Source organism: Crotalus tigris, unplaced genomic scaffold, assembly GCF_016545835.1.
Source record: "Crotalus tigris isolate CLP2741 ecotype Arizona unplaced genomic scaffold, ASM1654583v1 scf7180000018226.349013, whole genome shotgun sequence".
In the NCBI taxonomy this organism is placed as follows: domain Eukaryota; kingdom Metazoa; phylum Chordata; class Lepidosauria; order Squamata; family Viperidae; genus Crotalus; species Crotalus tigris.
Window position 1 is genome coordinate 59,720 of NW_024096892.1, and position 20,295 is coordinate 80,014.

At 39.2% G+C, this 20,295-nt stretch overlaps 1 protein-coding gene across 11 annotated transcripts in view; it reads right to left on the bottom strand.

The window, feature by feature from the left end:
- Positions 1-1,884: 1,884 nt before the first annotated feature.
- The window catches only part of WDR64 (WD repeat domain 64), a 62,098-nt gene continuing 43,687 nt past the window's right edge, over positions 1,885-20,295 (bottom strand). For 5 of the 11 annotated variants that reach the window (XM_039349102.1, XM_039349106.1, XM_039349108.1 and 2 more), the window contains 8 exons: positions 19,985-20,090; positions 18,875-18,936; positions 17,776-17,885; positions 16,655-16,843; positions 14,913-15,012; positions 13,983-14,063; positions 6,266-6,356; positions 4,179-4,429 (listed from right to left, as the gene is read on the bottom strand). In XM_039349102.1, coding sequence (XP_039205036.1) covers positions 4,317-4,429; positions 6,266-6,356; positions 13,983-14,063; positions 14,913-15,012; positions 16,655-16,843; positions 17,776-17,885; positions 18,875-18,936; positions 19,985-20,090 — 852 coding nt within the window. In that variant the 3' untranslated portion in view covers positions 4,179-4,316. Of the gene's footprint in view, positions 2,061-4,178; positions 4,430-6,265; positions 6,399-12,586; positions 13,558-13,982; positions 14,064-14,912; positions 15,013-16,654; positions 16,844-17,775; positions 17,886-18,874; positions 18,937-19,984; positions 20,091-20,295 lie in introns of those variants that run through there. The other 6 variants (XM_039349104.1, XM_039349101.1, XM_039349103.1 and 3 more) reach the window with 6 other exon arrangements.

Below are 20,295 nucleotides of genomic sequence, written 5' to 3' on the forward strand. Positions count from 1 at the left end.
AGGACGGTTGGTCACCTTACTATTTATCTTATTTTTCTTGTAGTTTATGGTACTCTTTGTAACAGTATCCAAATTCCTTTCATCTTTCTTTTGAAGTTTCTCAAGTGTTAATCTGTCTGCACATTTTTCCAGTATCTTTTATTATATATGCACAAGGAATTAAAATAATTTTATGATTAGAATGAAAAAGTTTTAGGTTAGCACTAATATGATTTCCAGACCTAGGATTAGTTTTTTTTTTTAAAGGTTAAATTTAGATTATGTGTGCACAATCTGAAACACGAATTGCATGGATTTCCAAAAGAATTTTGTACCTGGAAAAATTGCAGGATGAAGAAATAAAAGTATTAGGAGAGCTAGAGTGCAATACAAGTAAAGTTTTAATGAATTTCTTAGGTCTGAAAAAAAAAAGAAAATTAGTAAAAGTTACTACTTCCTGGTCTGATAAAAATAAAGAAGGCTTTTTCCCTCTCATATAATGAGGGTGATCTAAGGTTATATAATGAAGCTGAGTGATGTGTTATTCACACAGAAAAAAATAGAGCTATTGTAATCAATGTCTTTCATTTAGTTATTTATTAGGTTTAAATTCTGCCTTATGGCAGGGCTATTTCAGTTACAAGAACATTATTTTTCCTTTTTAAAAAATGCTTGCTGCCTTTCCAATCACTTTCTCCCAAATTTAAGGTACTGCAACGTAACAGTTACTATATTAATAAATCAAAAGGTTGATATGTTCTAGGTAGAATGCTTCGATGCATTTGCTCTGAACCTAAGTATTTTTCTCATTGCAAATGAGTCATACAGTCATTCTGAAACTAATTTTCATCTTGCTCCAAAAATAATGTTGCACATTGTACAGCCTATTAATTTAAATTTACTGTCTACTCAATAAGCTTTGCAGCTATGAATTAGGCTTAAAGGTGGAACAATTTTTTAAAGAGTCAGTTTAATGCTTTGTACAGTATTTTATTGAACATAATTGGCGAGGAATCATTTTTTTCTTATTACTATTTGCTGTGAGCAATTTGTATGTTACTGTCATTTCTTGCAAAATGATTTCTTTTTTTGGAAGTGTCAAATAGCACACCCATCCTAGGGACAAAAATATATTCATACTTACCTCTTCATTGTAACTGAGATAAAAAGAGCAATGAGTCAAACAGCAATTGGAAAGTAGGCAAATATGTTAGTTCAAAGACAGAAATCATAGTTTTATCACCTGCTGCTTCTGTGCTATTTAGAGCATCAGTTATAGATTTTTAGTCAAATTGCTGCCTACAAAGTTAACACTGACAGTGTTGCTGCAGTGTCATTCTGCTACTCTGGATTTCTGCAGCCTGGTTCTGGTCATTAGATCCTTGATTTCATGCATGGATCAAAACAAAATGTGTTTCTGCTTTCAGAAAACATCCAAGTGTGTTTGTGGATCTCCTAAGAAAGTATCTGAAAACAGTTCTGTCCCATACAACTGAACATTCTAGTTTAGTCTTTTGGAAAATATAGCCGTATTTCCAAATGTTTTAATGTGCAATTCTTCCATACAGGCTTATCAGCTGACAATGACACATCCCAAAGCCCATAAGGCAATCTGACCATTCCTAAATGCAGGCAGTTCTCAATTTACAACAACTGAGTCCCAAATTTCTGTTGCTAAACGAGACATTTGTTCAGTGAGGTTTGCACCATTTCACAACCTTTCTTGCCACAGTTGTTAAGTGAATAACTGCAATTGTTAAATTAGTAACATGGTTCCCCATTGACTTTGTTTCTCAGGTCGCAAAAGAGGATCACTTGACCCCAGGACATTGCAATCGTCATAAATTTGAGTCAGTTGCCAAGCATCTGAATTTTGATGGTGTGACCGCAGGGATGCTGCAATGGTTGAAGTGTGAAAAATGGCCATAAGTCTTTTTTTCCCAGTGCCGTTGTAACTTCGAACTGTCATGAAATGAATTGTTGTAAGTTGAGGGCTACTTATAATGGTGGTTCCTTGGAGCCAAAATTTAAAACATTCATACCTGCTGTTAATGGCCTTCAAACATAATCCATGGATGTCCCTTGAGGAAAAATGAAGACTATATGTATTTGTGAAGCATAAACAATTAAATAAAAACAAACATGATCAATAAAAATACTGAAAATGATGAAGTATTCTACATTCTTGAAAAGTATAATTATATTGATAAGAGTTGTTTTGATTTGGAATAGACAAAATTGCTCATATAAATGAGGGACTCTCAGGCAAAATTAATGTGTGCATTACTTCATGTAGCACAGTAGTATGTGGCATTGCTATCAAGAATAAAGCTCAGTATAAAACTCAGTAATGCAGTTAAACTGACTTGCTTTCCTTTTTTTCATACCTTTGGAACGTTCTTTGTCTTATTCTCTTATCAAGCCTTTGCATGTGAAAAGCCGGCTGGGAAGATCCCCAAGAGTGCCACTGTTGCCAAGCACCTGAATTTTGATCACATGACCATGGATATGTTGCAATGGTCATAAGTGTTAAAACCATCAGTCATTTTTCAGTGCCGATGTAATTTCAAACAGTCACTGAATGAATGTTGTAAGGCGAAGACTACCTAATAATAATAATAAAAATAAAAAAGTTGGAAGGGACCCTGGAGTTATCTAATCCAACCCCCTGCTCAGGCAAAAAACCCTACACCATTTCAAACAAATAGCTGTCCAGTCTCTTCTTAAAAACTTCCAGGTTTGGAACATTCACTGCTTCTGGAGGCAGGTTGTTCCACTGATTAATTGTTCTAACTGTCAGGAAATTTCTCCTTAATTCTAGGTTGCTTCTCTCCTTGATTAGTTTCCACCCGTTGCTTCTTTTCAGGCACTTTGGAGAATAGCTTGACTCCCTCTTCTTTGTGGCAGCCCCTGAGATATTGGAACATTGCTATCATGCCCCCCCTCATCCTTCTCTTCATTAGACTAGACAAACCTAATTCCAGCAACCGTTCCTTACATGTTTTAGCCTTCAGTCCCCTAATCATCTTTGTTGCTCTTCTCTGTACTCTTTCTAGAGTCTCAGCATCTTTTTTACATCGTGGTGACCAAAACTGGATGCAGTATTCCAAGTGTGGCCTTACCCAGGCATTGTAAAGTGGTATTAACACTTCAAATGATATTGATTCTATCCCTCTGTTAATGCAGCCTAGCACTGTGTTGGCTTTTTTTGGCAGCTGCAGCACACTGCTGGCTCATATTTAAGTGATTGTCTACTAGGACTCCAAGATCCTTCTCACAGTTGCTACTATTGAGCAAGGTACTACCTATATTATACCTGTACATTTAGTTTTTCTTGCCTAAATGTAGAACCTTACTTTTTTCACCATTGAATTTCATTTTGTTAGATAGCGCCCAATGTTCAAGTCTGTCAAGATAGTTCTGTATCTTAAGCCTGTCTTCTGGAGTGTTGGCTATTCCTGCCAGCTTAGTGTCGTCTGCAAATTTGATGAGTTCCCCATTTATCCCCTAATCCAAATCATTGATGAAGATGTTGAAGAGCACTGGGCCCAGAACAGAGCCCTGGGGCACCCCGCTACACACTTCCCTCCATGTAGATGTAGTTCCATTGAGGACCATACGCTGAGTATGGCCGGTCAGCCAGCTACGAATCCAACTGGTGGTGATGCTGTGTAACCCACATTTTTCTATCTTATCAAGTAGGAGGTTGTGGTCTACTTTATCAAATGCCTTACTGAAGTCCAAGTATATTATATCCACAGCATTCCTCTGTCTACTAATTTTGCCATCTGGTCAAAGAACAGTAAGATTTGTCTGGCATGACCTATATTTGAAGGATCACCTCTCCCCCGTAACATGTACCCAGCTCATCAGAATGGGAATGCAGGATATGTTATGGCTCCCATCTATTAAGGAAGTACAACTGATGGACCCTTTGGAACATCACTCCTTGGGAAATAAGGTTGGCCTGCTCCTTGCTACTTTTCTAGAAGTCCTTGAAAACATGGATCTATCAATGGGCCTAGAGATTCCAGGTTGATTCAAAGCCAATCAAGTATCATTGCCATGGGGGGAGGGGGGAGGATTCTGGAATCTTTATAGTGTTGGTTTTTAATGTACGCCACCTGGAGTCATTGTATTTGAGTTGGGTAGCCATTTAAATTTTTTTAATAAATAAATATAATTATTTATTTTATGCAAGTGACCTAAGCTTGTGAATTTAAATGGGCACAGGTTTGTGTATACATAGTTGCTTGATACAAGATTCAGTTAACAGCATGTGTATATGTGTGGTTTGCAGTCTTTTTTATTTTCACCTTCATTCATTGCAACACTTCTTACTGTTTCACAATTTTCGGAGTTGTACTGGGAGCATTGAGGAGGAAGGAACAGGCATTAGTGGCAACTGATTGAGTTTTACACCTTTTCGAGGGTGTGATAAATGTGATGGCTGTAAAAAAAAGAACGTTTGTTTATATCAGATTGAATGCCAGCTAACTCATTGATCAGAGTAAACATATACAATACTGTTTTATTTGTATGAGTTATTAAATTTCAATAACAGCAAATGTAAACTTTAGAAAATCTGTTTCTTAATCAAAATTGATATAAAGTAGTGCTGCAACTTGACCTTCCCAAATACCAGTATGTGTTGATCCCAGGATTAACAGAATAACAGACTCGGAAGGGCCATTGGAGGTCTTCTAGTCTAACCCCCTGCTCAAGCAAGAAACCCTATATCATTTCAGACAAATGGTTGTCTGATCTCTTCTTAAAAATCTCCAGTGTTGGAGCAACCACAACCTCTGGAATCAAGTTGTTCCACTGACTAATTGTAACTGTCAAGAAATTTCTCCTTCTAGGTCAGTGATGGCGAACTTTCTAGAGACCGAGTGCCCAAACTGCAACCCAAAACCCACTTATGCATCATCGAGTGCCGGGTGGGTGTGGCCAATTGGGTGGTTGTGGCCTATTGGGTGAGCGTGGCTGCGGTGGTAACGGCAGACTGGGTGGGACTAAAAAGTTCAATCAATCAATTCCAACTTTGCAAGATTTTTTTTCCTGTGAGAAGTTGAAATTGACTGATTGAACCTTTTTTTTTTTTTTTTGCACACTGCGGCGGAGGCCTAAAGCGAAAAAGTTTTATAAAACCCAGCTGAAGGCCTAGGACTGGGGCGACGGCGCACAAGCCTACAGAGAGGGCTCTGAGTGCCACCTCTGGTACCCGTGCCATAGGTTTGCCACCACGGTTCTAGGTTGTTTCTTTTTTTGATTAATTTCTATCCATTGTTTCTTGTGCTGCTTCAGGTACCTTGAAGAATAGGTTGTCCCTCTCTTCTTTGTGGCAGTCCCTCAAATATTGGAACACTGCTATCATGTCACCCCTAGTCCTTCTTTTCATTAAATTATTCTAAATCTGACTAGTTAGACCCAACAAAAGAAACACTCATTGTTTAGAATTTGTTGCAAGTCTCCATTCCCAATAATTATTTTCCCTTTTTATAATCTTTGAATTTTTGAATTATTGGACATATCCATCTGAAAATGACACTCAAAAGTTCATTTTAAGGATTTCATAGTTTTTCTGTATGTTATCTAGACAGAAATGAATACAACTGGGTGCTAAATGTCTCTGTAGCTTTTCTTAACATCTTATGTGTATAAGACCCTTTTCATATTTTAAAGGCCAACAGGAAAGAGCCATAATGATCAAGCTCCATTTTTGGAAACTGATTATTTGGTAAGATTAAAATCACAGTATCATGTTTTTGAAGTCTAACCTGACCCCATGTTTGATGATAATGAAAAATCCTGAAAGTGATAAGGGCGTCAACAGATTTGTACTTCCCCTATTTTCCACTTTAGGTCAGCTACTTGGACTACTAAAACTGTTTCTGAAGCTTAATTATGATAATCCATCTGCTCACATTTATTTTGTCCCAGAATGAAAGATTTAGGTATTGTATGGATGTATCCCATATAGTGGAATTCTTTTGGTTTTTTTATTGATTGCTATGTCATCTCTCAAAGAAATATAACCTAAATTGAATTTTTGTTGTCTCCAACCAAAATATGGCAAGTTTCAAAAACCCCAATAGATAAAAAAAACCAAGGGAAATACAATAGCCTTCATATCTACAAGCAGTTTATCTACTTCCAGTAGATGAGATTATATATTTAGCTCAGGTTGAACTGTGGAGTCCTTGGTGTTTTTTGAGCTTAGTTGTGTAGCTCACATTCATATACTTAACATGTATACTGATAGAAAAAGAAATAGTTAACTCACTTACTGTAATTTGAATAATTCTCTTGGCCATGTTTTCAAAAGAACTATCTTGATCAGTAGAAGTTATTTTCAGCTTTGGAGGTGTTACGACCTTTTTCAAGTAATTCAGAAAAATCAAGAATTATGTGAAAAGCTGCAATAGTTTATGAAGGAATGGACAAGGAAAAAGAATCTATTAACTGGTGTCTTGAAATCATCTTTATAAGAGGCTTTTCAATATTTACCACATTCAATCTTACAACCGTCAGTAGTGTGCCTGTTTCGGATATGACTAGGAAAAGATTTATATTGTAATTATCTTTAGAAAAGATTTATAGTTTTAGAATTTACATACAAGATTAGCGTCTTGGTTTTTTACAAACCAAACATTCATATTATCAACCATCCTTATGCAGAAGCAAAGTTTGGCTTAACAGTTTTCCATGCAGTTTTCTTTTTTGCTTTTTGAATGGCCTGTTTGTCACATTTATATAGTTTAAAAGGGTCAATTATATATAGATCTAAACTCTCTCCTCATCCCCTGCTCAAAAATATAAAATGCCCAAGTGTCTATCATAAAAAACCCTAGAGAATCTTCTGCAAACTCAAGACAGATGATAGTATACAATACTTCTCCTTAGAAGCTTCAGATTTCAGATTGCACTAAAGAATTTGCCTATTTTTATGTATTCGGTTCTTAGGCATTAGATGAAGACACATGATGAACAAGTAATCTCTTTATTGATCTTCTCCTTACAACCAAGCAAAAGCCAAAAGGCACGCAGGCCTTTTATAGAGTCCTGAACCTGGACAATGTCAGCCAATAGAAAGCTGGCTGTTTCGCGCCTTGCGCATGTGCACAAGGTTGGCGACAGCCAGTCTGGTCCCGGGCAGCTTTTGGTTTGCCCGGGACTGTTTGCAACATTTCTGAGCCTGCTCACTACTGCAGCAGGCTCAGGACACAACACCCCTCCCCCCTAGATAAAAAACACCTTAGCTGTACGTACAGGTACATTTGTTCAAGGGGCAGGGAATAGTGGAGTTACACTGGCCTGCACACAGGCAGAACACTTCTTCAAAATAATTATTTTAACTAAACAAAATACACCCAAAATCATATATGGTATATAACACTCTGTACTGAGTCTTAGTCAACATCCTGTTACAGACTAGCAAGGTTCCCTTTGTATTGACAGAAACCTCACATAGTTTCCAAGATGTTTAGGTGGGCACTTGGCCCGCTGTGACCTTCTAATGGCCGGTGAGTGTGCCTGGCCTACCTGCTCGCCTGCCAGGCTAGGCAGACCAGGACTTTGATGCCCCAAGGACCCAGGTGACCCACCCAGCTGCTGACTGGCTGGACCCTCTAAGTCCAAGCCAGAGTTCCTTGGAGGGGTGGAAGTCCCCGAGTCCACAATAGACTCCTCTTGAGAGCACTGTCCCTCGAGCCTAAAGCCAGCAGCTGGAGTGGCCTGAGTGGCGGAAGTGCCCCAGTACTCCATAGCCCCCGTGTATGTGCCAGAGGTGCCAGAGTCAGGAGCCGCCTCCATGGCAAACCCCTTTCTAAGGACTTCCTTTTTGAAGCAATAGCTGAACTGTGTGAGTGCCCCTAGTGAAATTCTCAGTCTGGGGCTGTGTCTGAATTACGTAGATACCCCCAATGCGGCTCCCTCTCTGGAGCACTATCTGAAGTATTTGGACTATGTGGGTATCCCTGGTGCAACTCCATGTCTGGAGCAATAACTGATGTGCGGGATGACCCCCCTTCTGGAGAATTTTTGTTCGGAGCACTTGCTGAACCTTGAGATGACCCCTGAACAGCCTCAGCGGCAGTCTCAGCAGCTTGTGAGACACTGCTAGAACTGGGAAACTGTGAACCAGAATGCAGATTATGGTCCTCCTCCCCCCACCAGAGCAGAGCCAGGATGGAAGCATGGCTGTTAAGCCTCCAGCGCAGTTGATCAATGTGTCTGCGAATGACACGTCCATCATCCAAGGCCACTTCGTATGACAGCGACCCAGAGACCTTGCATACCACTGCTTTGACCCAGAGATGTCCAGGCCCATAGTTCCTTGCTCAGACCAGATCGCCCACCTGAAGTCTCCTAGGTGCCAGCGGCTGTGATACCTGTGAAGCCGCCTGCTCTAGGTGCAACCTGTCCAGTTTGGTGATAAGGCGGCGACTCCAGTGGAGTTCTGCTGGGCTCTTCCTTGTGGCTGTGCAAGGTGTGGTGCGGTGTGCAAGAAGGAAATCTGCTAACCTGTGATGCCAGTTACCATAAGTCAGTTTCTTGAGACCATCTTTGGTAGTGCGCACCATCCTCTCTGCTTGTCCGTTGGAAAATGGGTGGAAAGGAGCAGACGTCGCATGCCGGATCAAGTTGGCTTGAAGAAAAGCCTGGAACTCAAAAGAGGTAAATTGGGGGCCATTATCTGAAACCAGGACATCTGGAAGTCCATGTGAGGTGAAAATTCCTCTCAACACCTGGATGGTCCTGGCACTAGTAGTGGAGGAAACAGGAACAAACTCTAGCCACTTGGAATGGCTGTCAATGAGGAGAAGGAAAAATTGCCCCTGAAAGGGCCCAGCGTAATCTATATGTACCCTTGACCAAGGGGTTTGTGTTTCCTCCCACCTATGTATAGGGGCCTGGGGCATTTCAGGCCTTGACTGTTGGCACACTTGGCACCCATGAACCTGGGCCTCAAATGTCTTTATCGAGCCCAAGCCACCGGAGATGGCTGAACGCAAGCGCTTTCATCCTTACTATTCTTGGATGTCCCTCATGCAGAAAGAGCAAGACTCTAGACCTCAATGAGGCTGGGATGACTACCCTACTACCCCATAACAGGCACCCTTTAAACATAGAAAGCTCATGCTTCCTTTGCCAGAAGCTTTGAAACTCCATATTTGGACACGTGTTATGCCATCCTGACAAGACCCATGTCAGCATGGGTGTGAGCATGTGATCAGTGGCAGTGCCACATCCCTAGCATTGAGGGGAGATTCAGGCAACTCCTGAATGGAAAGATTGTTAATAACAGGAGCAGGATCTGCCTCTATTTGTTTGAGAGGTAATCTGCTGAGGCCGTCTGCGTGGCCCATCTCTTTTCCAGGTTTGTAAATAAGTGTATAATCATATGCTGACAGGAAAATTGACCATCTCAGCATACATGGAGAAATAATGTGTGATGTCTGTTTGTTAGCGGTAAACAAACCCAGCAGAGGCTTATGGTCTATGTAGACCGTGAAGTGGCGGCCATATGAGAAATCATGGAATTTCTTTATCCCAGCCACTATGGCCAAGGCTTCTCTGTCAATCTGAGCGTAATTCCGCTCTGTAGATGACAGAGTCCTTGAATAATATGCTACAGGGACTTGTGTCCCATCAGCCTTCAGGTGGCTAAGTACTGCTCCCACCCTATAATGAGATGCATCGCATGCAACGCACACAGGCAGTTGCTCATTGAAATGCACTAATACAGCATTTGAAGAAAGCAAGGCCTTAACCTCACTGAAACTCTTTTCATGGAATTTAGTTCACTGCCATGGAGCCTGCTTGTCTAAGATCCGGTGTAAGGGCTCTGCCACTGCAGCCTTATGTGGGAGAAATGCGTGACAAAAATTTAAGAGCCCCAAGAAAGCTTGCAGTTCACTCTTGGACTTGGGACTTGGGGCCTGCTGAATCGCTTGAAGCTTGGATTCAGCAGGGTGGATGCCTTGAGCATCAATCCTGAAGGCTAAGAAGTCAGTGGAAGTGATTCCTATTTTGCATTTGTCTTGCTTCAATTTAAGGCCTGCTTGGCGGAAACAAAGCAAGACAGCCCTTAATCTTTCTGCTAGATTTTGAGATGACTCCCCAGCAATGAGGAAGTCATTGCAGTAGGGACAGACCCCAGGAACACCACAAAGTGTGCGTTCCATGACACTTTGAAATATACCAGGGGCTACATTAACCCCAAACTGCAGTCTTTTAATCTTAAAGGCCCCTCTATGTGTTACAATCGTTTGGGCCTCTGCAGTTGCCTCATCAACAGGTAGCTGTTGATAGGCCTTGCCAAATCACGTTTTGCAAAAAGGCGCCCCCCTTTGAGGGAGGCCAGAATGTGGCTTACCACAGGCACTGGATATGCTTACTGTTGCAATGCTTTATTCAGCGTGCACTTATAGTGTGCGCGTATGCGGACTTCTCCATTAGCCTTTAAAAGTGTTACAATGGGATTTTCCCATGGACTAGAGTCCACAGGTTCTAAGATGCCCTGCTGAATCAGCTTGTCCAGCTCTGCATCTATCTTGCTTTTGAAGGCAAAAGGCACCCTTCTAGGCTTGATCTTGATGGGTGTGATAGTTGGGTCTAAACATAATGCAATGGGAGGCCCCTTGTAGGAGCCAAGCTCTGAGCTAAACACATCAGCAAACTCCTTGCAGACTTCTGCAAGGCCTAAGGTTTGCAGGCTGTGAAGCCCAGTCACTTGGATTCCAAGGGCCTCGAACCAGTCGAGTCCAATAAGACTTGTGCGTTCACCCCCAACTACCACCAAATCTAGGAGGCCCTCAAAAGCATTACACTGCACTTTCAGCGTAGCCTCTCCTTTCACACTGACTTTGGAATTCAGTGAGGATTAAATTCAGTGGCCTGAGTATGACTCGAAGGCCACTACTGCCGCAAATCCTTTTGAAGGTGTCAAGTGAAATGATTGATAGAGGGGACCCTGTGTCCAACTCCATCGATAAGGGAACCCCTTGCAACTTCACATCAATGTGAAGTTTTTTCTTAAGGGGCTTGTGTGTCCCTGTTCTTAGAATACTCCTGCGCGTTGCGCAGAAACCCACCCTCTGTTGGCTGGGAACCCTGGTACCTTTCTGAAGCAATTCTTCCCGGGGTTGGACCTTCTGGCGACCCAAACAGATGGAGGAAATGTGGCATTGCCTGCCACATGCCTGGCAAATGGTGGAGCAGTCAGCTCGCTTGTGGCGTCCTCCGCACCTGAAGCACTGAGGAGATGCTGGGGCCTTGTCTGGATGCCCCTTCATCCTTCTTTCTGCTGGCTGGTGAAGTCTGTCCACCTCCTCTTCAGGATCCGCTTCTGAATTATCCTCTTGATGGATGGTCATGGTGGCTGGAGGGTTCCTGGCAAGCCGCAAAGCCTTCACAGTGTCGCCTGCTTCTTCTTCAGCTGCAACCTCTTTTAAGGCATCTTGAAACGATACTTCTTCTTTCGCGAAGATCTTCTTTGCAGTTCTCTACTTCGTAGGCCACCCACGAAATGATCTCGCAGCCTGTCTTCCAGGTCCTTGAACTCACAAGGCCTGGCTGCTTGTCTTAAGGCAGCGATGAAGTCGGCAGCAAATTCACCCGGCCTCTGGTCTCTCTGCTCAAACGTGTGCCTCCAAGTGATGATAGACAATTTAGGCTGGAAATGTTCCTTCAGCATCTTCTTCAAGTCAGCGTATGTTATTGACTCCAGAAGTGCAGGGGCCACCAGATTTTCAGCAATGTCGAATGCTTCCTGGCCACAGGCGCAGAGAAGAGCTGCCGCTTTCAGGCCGTCAAGTGGCCAATCTTCAACATCGTAAACCTTTACGGTCTTCGCTAATTGCTTCCTCTGCAAGCTAGTATTTGGGGAAAGGGTCCTTTTGCCAAGCTCACCTCCAGCAATGCTGTACTGTCGCGAATGCAGGACGCCATCTTCCCAGTCTTCAGGACTTTCTCGGTGAGTCCTATTTGTTTCTCTTGCTTGCAGGGATCCCACCTTCGTCACCAGTTTTATGTATTTGGTTCTTAGGCTTAGACGAAGACACATGATGAACAAGTAATCTCTTTATTGATCTTCTCCTTACAACCAAGCAAAAACCAAAAGGCACACAGGCCTTATAGAGTCCTGAACCTGGACAATGTCAGCCAATAGGAAGTTGGCTGTTTTGCGCCTTGCGCATGCATACAAGGTTGGCAACAGCCAGTCTGGTCCCGGGCAGCTTTTGGCTTGCCTGGGACCATTTGCAACATTTCTGAGCCTGCTTACTACTGCAGCAGGCTCAGGACGCAACACCTATCATCTGGTAATTTCCTGTATTCTTACATCACAGATGTTCAAGATGCTATAAACAGTGCAGGGTTTTTATTTTGCCTTGCTTTTCTGTAAAACCATTAATTACACTGCCATTAGTGGAAACAATGTACAATTGCTTATTCTGTTTTGTTGTTTATTTACAGCATTTTTCAATTACCATATTTGTAACTTAATCCTGTGCTCTCCCCCCCCCCCCGCGGGAAGAAATTGAATTCATTCTTTGAAATCACCCAACTCTGACTTTGTCTCATTCCCCCAAAGGAATGCTGAATTAGAGTTACTCTGTACTTTGTCAATGACTGACTACCAGGAAATTTAGGTGCTAGGGCTGTAGTTTAAACTAGGAAGTCAGAAAACTACTATATCCAAAAAAGGTTCATCCATTAACTCAGCAGGACTTTAGCTTGACTGCAAGAAGTTTTTATCTTTTAGGGCTTTCTGCTAGTGAAGCTATGCTTTTATATCTAAGCCAAGATGCATGTGGGAAGATTTTTAAGTTGCAAAAAGTTACAAAGACTAGTCTTTTGCTATAAAACACTATGGTTTAAATGTGAGGTGTTTTTTTTTTTGCTGTGCTTAATAAAACAGTATTGATTGCTTTTAAAGAGCTAAGAAGCAATTTTATTCTGATCTCTATTTTAAGCTACTGTGTTCTCTTAATTATTCATTTTCAACTATTAATCACATCAGAGGTTCACAAACTGTTGCTCTAAAAACCTAAGATGCAGTTTGCAAAGTACCTTTGAAAGGTGTCAACAAATTGTAATGTACCTAATCATCAGAATTTGCTAAAATGCATGATCAGGTTTTACACTTTCTCTCAAATGATAATGATGCTAATAGTGGTAGCAATCAGCAGCAGTTAGTACTGTATTTCCCGAAAATAAGTCCTAACTGGAAAATAAGCTCTAGCATGATTTTTCAGGATGCTCATAATATAAGCCCTATCCCCAAAATAAACCCCAGTTAAGATCATCAGCCAGACGGATGCATTTAGTACATTTGTTGCACCACACAATGGACATATTGAATTATAAAATAATAATATTAATATATAAATAAATAATATTATTGATATTATTTATTTGAATAAATGTAGATAGTTGTACATGAAAAAATAAGACATCATCCGAAAATAAGCCCTAATGTGTCTTTTGGAGTAAAAATTAATATAAGTCCCGATCTTATTTTCGGGGAAATACGGTGTTAAGGAACGTAATTCAAGATGGCTCCATGGGTACCTGTGGCAGATTAAAGATAGAAGACCATATGCGGCTTGCAGTCCAGCCTTCACAATCATGCAACACAATTTGTGTGCTATAAACATCTTGTCTTAAAATCCTGAATATAATTCCTAGACTCCTTGAATTCTGACAGGACACAGAATATTCTAGTGCCAAACTGAGATGGCAAGTCAATATTTCAGTTACTGAAATATTATATTTTTCTCACTGGAACTATTGTTATTCTACTCTCCTTGCTCACGTATGCATATAAAATTATAAAATATCAAGAAATCGCTAGTTCAAGGAAAATGTTATCAAATATTAAAACTACTTTATAAATAAATACTGGCAAATTCACAGAGAATAACTTTCATAATAGCTAAATCTTAAAGTTCTTGTTTTTATGAAGCTTCCATTTAATCAGATGACTTTGAACTCACCCTATAGATTGGTATAGCTCCAAATACAATACCAGCTTCTTTGTTTCCAGATTTGAAACTTTCCAAGGGGGATTTATTGACCTGCAATATTAAAATAATATAATTTCTATTCCAAAAATAATGGTATCTCAGTTATTTAATACATTAATTTTGTATTTCTAAAATCTGATTTAAGTTGAATTCAGCTCCTGTTTCATTGAAGTACAGCTTCTTTACCGAAAATAATGGTAGCTAGGTTAATTCTGACTTGTAGTGTAGACTAGGAAGTAAAAGAATCTACAGAAGATGGCAAGGCATATCATTTCTGTACTGTTAAAAAAACCCTCTAGTGTTTATAAAGTCACCAAAAGTTCAATTCAAGGAACATCACCACAGCAATATTCTTTTTCATTTGATTATTTGAACATACGTTTGTTGGTACAAATAAAGGAATGTTAGTGCTACTTTCATTATATAATAAAAGGCACACAGTTTTCTTAAAATAAATACTTCAGAAGTATAAAATTTAAGCATTGCTTAGTATAAATAATGAAAACAGTTATAATAATTATTATAATTTGAGTCATAATCTGACAGAATGATAGTTCTCAAATTTAACATTACACAAATGGAAAAATCAAAACCTTGTCTAGCCAAACCCTAGTCTTCCTTGCTATCTTGCTTAGCATGATCCAAAATCCAGTACCCAGAATTGCGCCTCCCCAAATAAGATATGTAGTTGGCATATAAAATAACCAGGCAAGATTTGACAGTGTCACTGCCCCTAACTAATCTTTCCAATAAGACACTGTTTCTCAACCTTAGCAACTTTAAAACGTGTGGGCTTCAGCTCCAAGAATTTCTCAGCCAGGAGTTGAATTCTACGTATCTGAAACTGCTGAGGTTGAGAAACACTGGAACAAGACAAAATAAAGCTTCAACAGTTAGTACCTTGGGAGAAGCCAGGGCCTTGAAAAACTTAAAATCCAGATCAACGTCATGTCGGCTAGGCTTTCTCAAGTTTAAAGATGATTTGGTCAGAGTCTTCCATCTATTAAAAAGATATAGTTGAGAAGCAATATGTTACTTGCAAAACAAAGGAAACATTCAACTTCATAATTATGTCAATGATGAATACCATTAATCTCAATTCTAATATGGTCATCAAAAGAAAAAAATATTGCTGTTCTGCTAGTTTAATGCTGCAATTTGCTTAGGCTTAAGCCCCATTGAAATACTCTTATTGAAGAATAAGATTCATTGGCTATAATGGCTATTACAGTAATTCTGATTATGCATTTGTAAGATTGCTTTAAATCAGAAATACACCCAGGCAAGACTCTGGCATGGTGTACACTTCTTTAATAAATAAAATTTATTTATTGGCTGCCCATCCCCAGTGGACTCTAGGTGGCATACAAAACTATAAAAAAACAAAAATAGTTAAAACCATTAAATTGGACAGATAACCCAGACTAATATGATCTAATAAATAACAAATACACTAAAACAAAGCAGGGGCCTTATACAAATCATGAACACTAATCCAGGCTGGGGATCCAGGCCAGGTTTTCAAAACTTTATGGAACCCCAAGAGAGAGGGTCCCTTCCTTATGGGCGGAGGGGGGGGGAGATACTGACTGGGAGCAGCAATGGAGAAGGGCAGAAACTATGGGAGATAATTTTATTGACAGGGAAACAGTACTGCAAGAATGAATAGATTAGAATAGGAAGATAAATATTTTCAGCATTAGCTAATTGCTGCCAGACTGCAGATCCTTTTTCTGCCTGACATCACAATGAGAAAAAAAATGCTGTTTTCCATTATGTAGCTCCTAACAATGAAACAGAAAAATCAAGCTAAAAAAGAGAGGTAATTAGTGATGACCACAGATGTAAGTAAAAGATCCAGGTAGTTGGGCAAAACAATTCCTGATTTATTTTAGAGGAATGGATCAAGATGAGGACATTTCTGGGAAAAATTAAGGATCCTATTAACAGCATTAATATAAAAGAACCTTCAAAGATTTAACAGAAACTCAATTAGCTGACAATTATATGCCACTTCTTATACAAATATGATTGTGTGATGAATCTATTTATCTATAATTTTCAATTGGGTGAAATGGTACTAAATTAAATCTAGCACCTCTTACTCCCACTGGATTAAACTTGTGCCACTGTGGTCAGCAATGGTCACGTGATTGTTATGGCCCAATGGATGAGTGACAATTTGGAACCAAAACCGAAGTTTGAAATCTCTTAATGGCACTGGGCAGTGATGGAAGGGATGAGGGAAAGATTCAAATGCTTGTTGACAGGAGAGGCCAGCCTGGGGGGAGGGCACCAATGGTCAACTGGTGAGACTTCTTCCTCCCTGGAATATACCAAACTGGGGAGCAGGAAATCAATCTTCTTCATGGTTTGTGGCTCCCTTGGTTCCCCCTTCTGCCAGCAAAGGGGAAAGCAATTCTGTGGGTGAATCAAGAAAGAAGAGGAAGGTTCATTAGGGCTGTGCTGAAGGTCAGAAGGGGGGAGGAAAGGGTGCCAACCTATAACATATGTGGAAAGGATGATCCAACAAGTCATGGGTGGTCTAGTTAATCATAACACTAATGAGCCTCTCATTCCCATTTCTTCTGATTTGAAAGTGTTAAACAAATTCTTTCAGCAAAGCAGATGTGCGACCTTACTTTTCCCTGTCAAAAAACAGAGGGTATTCAAACTTCTGCTTTTTATCCATAAACTTGGATTCTTCTTTTATTGTGAATGGAATTTCATTTACATCACAGGGCAAAATTATATCAGAGGATTCAGTAATTTCAAACACTCGGCGCTGTCCAAAATAGCCAAAGTAGATTCCACGAATTGAATGCCAAAGTCTATTAAAGAAATCCAACCAAGAAATATTTTAAAAAATAGTGTCAGCATTTAAGAGAGAAAAGAGATTTGAGGCAATGATATGAAGAGGCTTCAAATACTAAACAAATACAATCGGCATTATATAGGTAGTCCTCGACTTACGACAATTAAGCCCAAAATTTCAATTAAGTGACATATTTGTTAAGTCAGTTTTGCCCCATTTTACGATCTTTCTTGTCACAGTTGTTAAGTGAATCACTCCAGTTGATAAGTTAGTAACCTGGTTGGTAAGTGAATCTGGCTTCCCCATTGACTTAGCTTGTCAGAAGGTTGCAAAAGGTAATCATGTGACCTTGGGACACAGCAATGGCCATAAATACGAGGTAGTTGCCAAGCATCTGAATTTTGATCACGTCATTATGGGTTGTAATTGTGAAAAGTGGTCATAAATCACATTTTTCAATGCTGTTGTAAGTTTGAACAGTCACTAACTGTTTTAAGTTGTGGACTACCTGTAATAATTGTTAATGGAGTACCTTTTAGGACAATACATTAATAACTGACAGTTCAGATAAATATATGTAATTGCCAAGGGGGCAATTGTAACTTTTCATCAGCTACCCTTTGTCAACAGTTGGCTAACAGAGAAAGATTATGGAATATGCTTTCCTGGAGCACCAACTCTAAGTAAGATCTGCCCTGAACATTTCCCTTTTGTCTTCTTCTTTAAAAAAAAAAAATAGCCATTTTCCCCTAATGGCCATCTTTTTATGGTGGTGGCTAAGTTGCCATTAGGAGAGGCCAGCATGGCCAAATTCCCAGAGTCCCAAGCCCCATTAATAGAATTCATAGTTAGCTCCAAAGCTGATGGACACTTAGTAAAGAACCATCTAGGCTGCTTAATGCTGCGATTGAGCGCCTCAGACAGTGTCAACAGCTAAATATAACTAACCTGACAGAACCATCAGTGGATGCAGTCATCACTAGGCATTTTTCATCATCACAAGATAGATTGACTATTTTAGCAGAATGAGCCCGCCAACAAATTTGTTGCTTTACATGCTGCAAAAAAAAAAAAAAAGTTAACATTATCTGTCTTCACATGTAATATTAAGTCAGAATTTTTAACACTTGAACATGGCATGGAGGCCATATTCAGACACAGTTAAGCCCCACTTCACATTCTCACATCACGCCAAGCCAAAAGTGGACAAGATACATTATGTCTCAACTGTATGTATGTGTGAGACAGTCTACAATGCCAGATAGTCTGGGGATTGTTGATGGGTAACTGAAAGTTATAATATTCATGCAGTTGAAATTTAAAGAACAGGTTATGAAAAAAGGCATGAAGACTCTGGTCTCAAATCCTGTTTTTATCAAATATGAGACCATAAAATATGACAACTTAAGCACATTCAAATTGTTAATTTGATATGGAAATTGAAAATTGAGATTGGCATCACTAAGCAATGTAGTCAAGTGACATCAAACTAGCTGTTTGCATTTGCTTTTGTTAAATTTTGTTGCTTTGTGCCCATTTCTTTCATTTATTAACATTGCTTTAAAATTTATTTCTGCCTTCTATGATGTTATCAGTCTTTTGAATTATTTGAAAATTTAGTAAGTATTCACCTCATCATTCAAGTTGGAAAAAAATGTGGATATGTAAAAGCCTGTGATTGATCTTGTGACAATCTCATAATTAGTTTCATAATGCCAGTATTTAATATTTATTTTTAATAATTCTTAGATTACTATACTAATCCAAATTAATAATCCAATTTTAATTTACAAATATCAGATTATTAAACACTTCAGTAACTTCAAATGTGAACTTAGCAGCTTTGGGAAATAAAAATTCTGCATGTAATTCTCATTCCCACAGATGTTTCTTAATTAAACAAATCATTAACTATTCTTATGTTTCATTTACTTTCAATTTTTAAATTAAATCTATATGTAATATACGTATCAACTATGCAAAGAATATGGACTATGTGTGAATCCATGTAAATGAATTGGAGGATTGGAGATATTATTTTGCTCACCCTGCTTGGATCTTTTGGATCTTGTAGGAATGAGCCAATGTTCCATCGAATAACATTTCCCTCTGTAAGACAAATCATCTATTAAAAAATTAGAACTTTTTCACAATACAGAATTGGCCAAGAGCCATCCCTAAGATAATAGCATGGCATCAATATCCTGTACGTTAAGAAGCAGCAAAATACATATCAAGTAAACAGTGATATTTTACAATTCAAACAGGGTCTCTTGATGGCTATTTTGTTCTGATTAAAGAAGACAGCTTAATATAATTTTTCTTATATCACAGAAACTCATTTTTTCTAATTTAAAACAGTATTTAAGATTATAAACACATTTTCATTTTACCAAAATATTATTTGGATTACTATGAAAAACAGATTCAACTATTGCCATCAACCTGGAATTTTAAGCACTCTTGTTATTATCTTACACAGCGTAACACTGTGTGTATCATCTTACCGTCTCGCCAGGCGTAGTAATACATCTCATTTCCCCATTTTGTTTTGAGAAATTTGCTTAGATCGGAAGTTCCTAGACTCCTTATGTCTAGATAAGTTGCTTTAAGAAAGAAGTCATACAGGTGCAGATGGTCTGCTTCCTGCAGAGTCCACAAGTCTATTTCAGGGTTTAAACTCTAGCCTTTTTCTCCTGTCTTTATGAATCAATTGAAATTTTGCTCTTCTCTTCCCAGCCTTAAAACTGGAAGACAGTGGCATGGTGTTTATACAAAGGTTCTGTCTAGACCAGGGGTAGGCAACCTTGGCTCTTTTATGACTCGTGGACTTCAACTCCCAGATACCCCTGGTCTAGTCTGAGAAGGCCTGATTCTTGCTTCACCAGCTTAATCTTTTGCATCCAGTTTCTTACTGTTAGGTATATTGTGTTTTTACACACATGATTTATTTATTTAGAAAGTCTATACCTACTGTTTTAACAATTCAGGTAGATTACAGACACATTTAGAAAAATATTTCAATTGTACATTCAATGATAACTGATATAACAGTATTATTCAAAGGCCTGGAAAAGTACTTATTTTATTTATTTAACACATTTATATAGCCGTCCATCTATATTGTATGACAATCATATTGAGCAATAAAACTTACCTTTGTTAGCAGCGAAAAGCATTTCAACAGCCCCATCAGCACAAAGTGCTGTCAAAGGAATTGGAGGATGTTTTGTGTAAGGCAGAATTTCTTTCAGTAGATCTCCCTTTACATAGAGAAATACAATCACATTTTAACAAATCAGAATGTGGACTTGGGGATTGCATGAGTCATACACATTTTCATACCTATCAAAATAAAAACCTTCTATATTAGCCATTAAATTGGCTTACAGCAGAATCTTATGCCTACTTCCTTCTCAATACAATAAATTATACTGTACTCAGTGTACTGTAGCCTGTTCATGTACT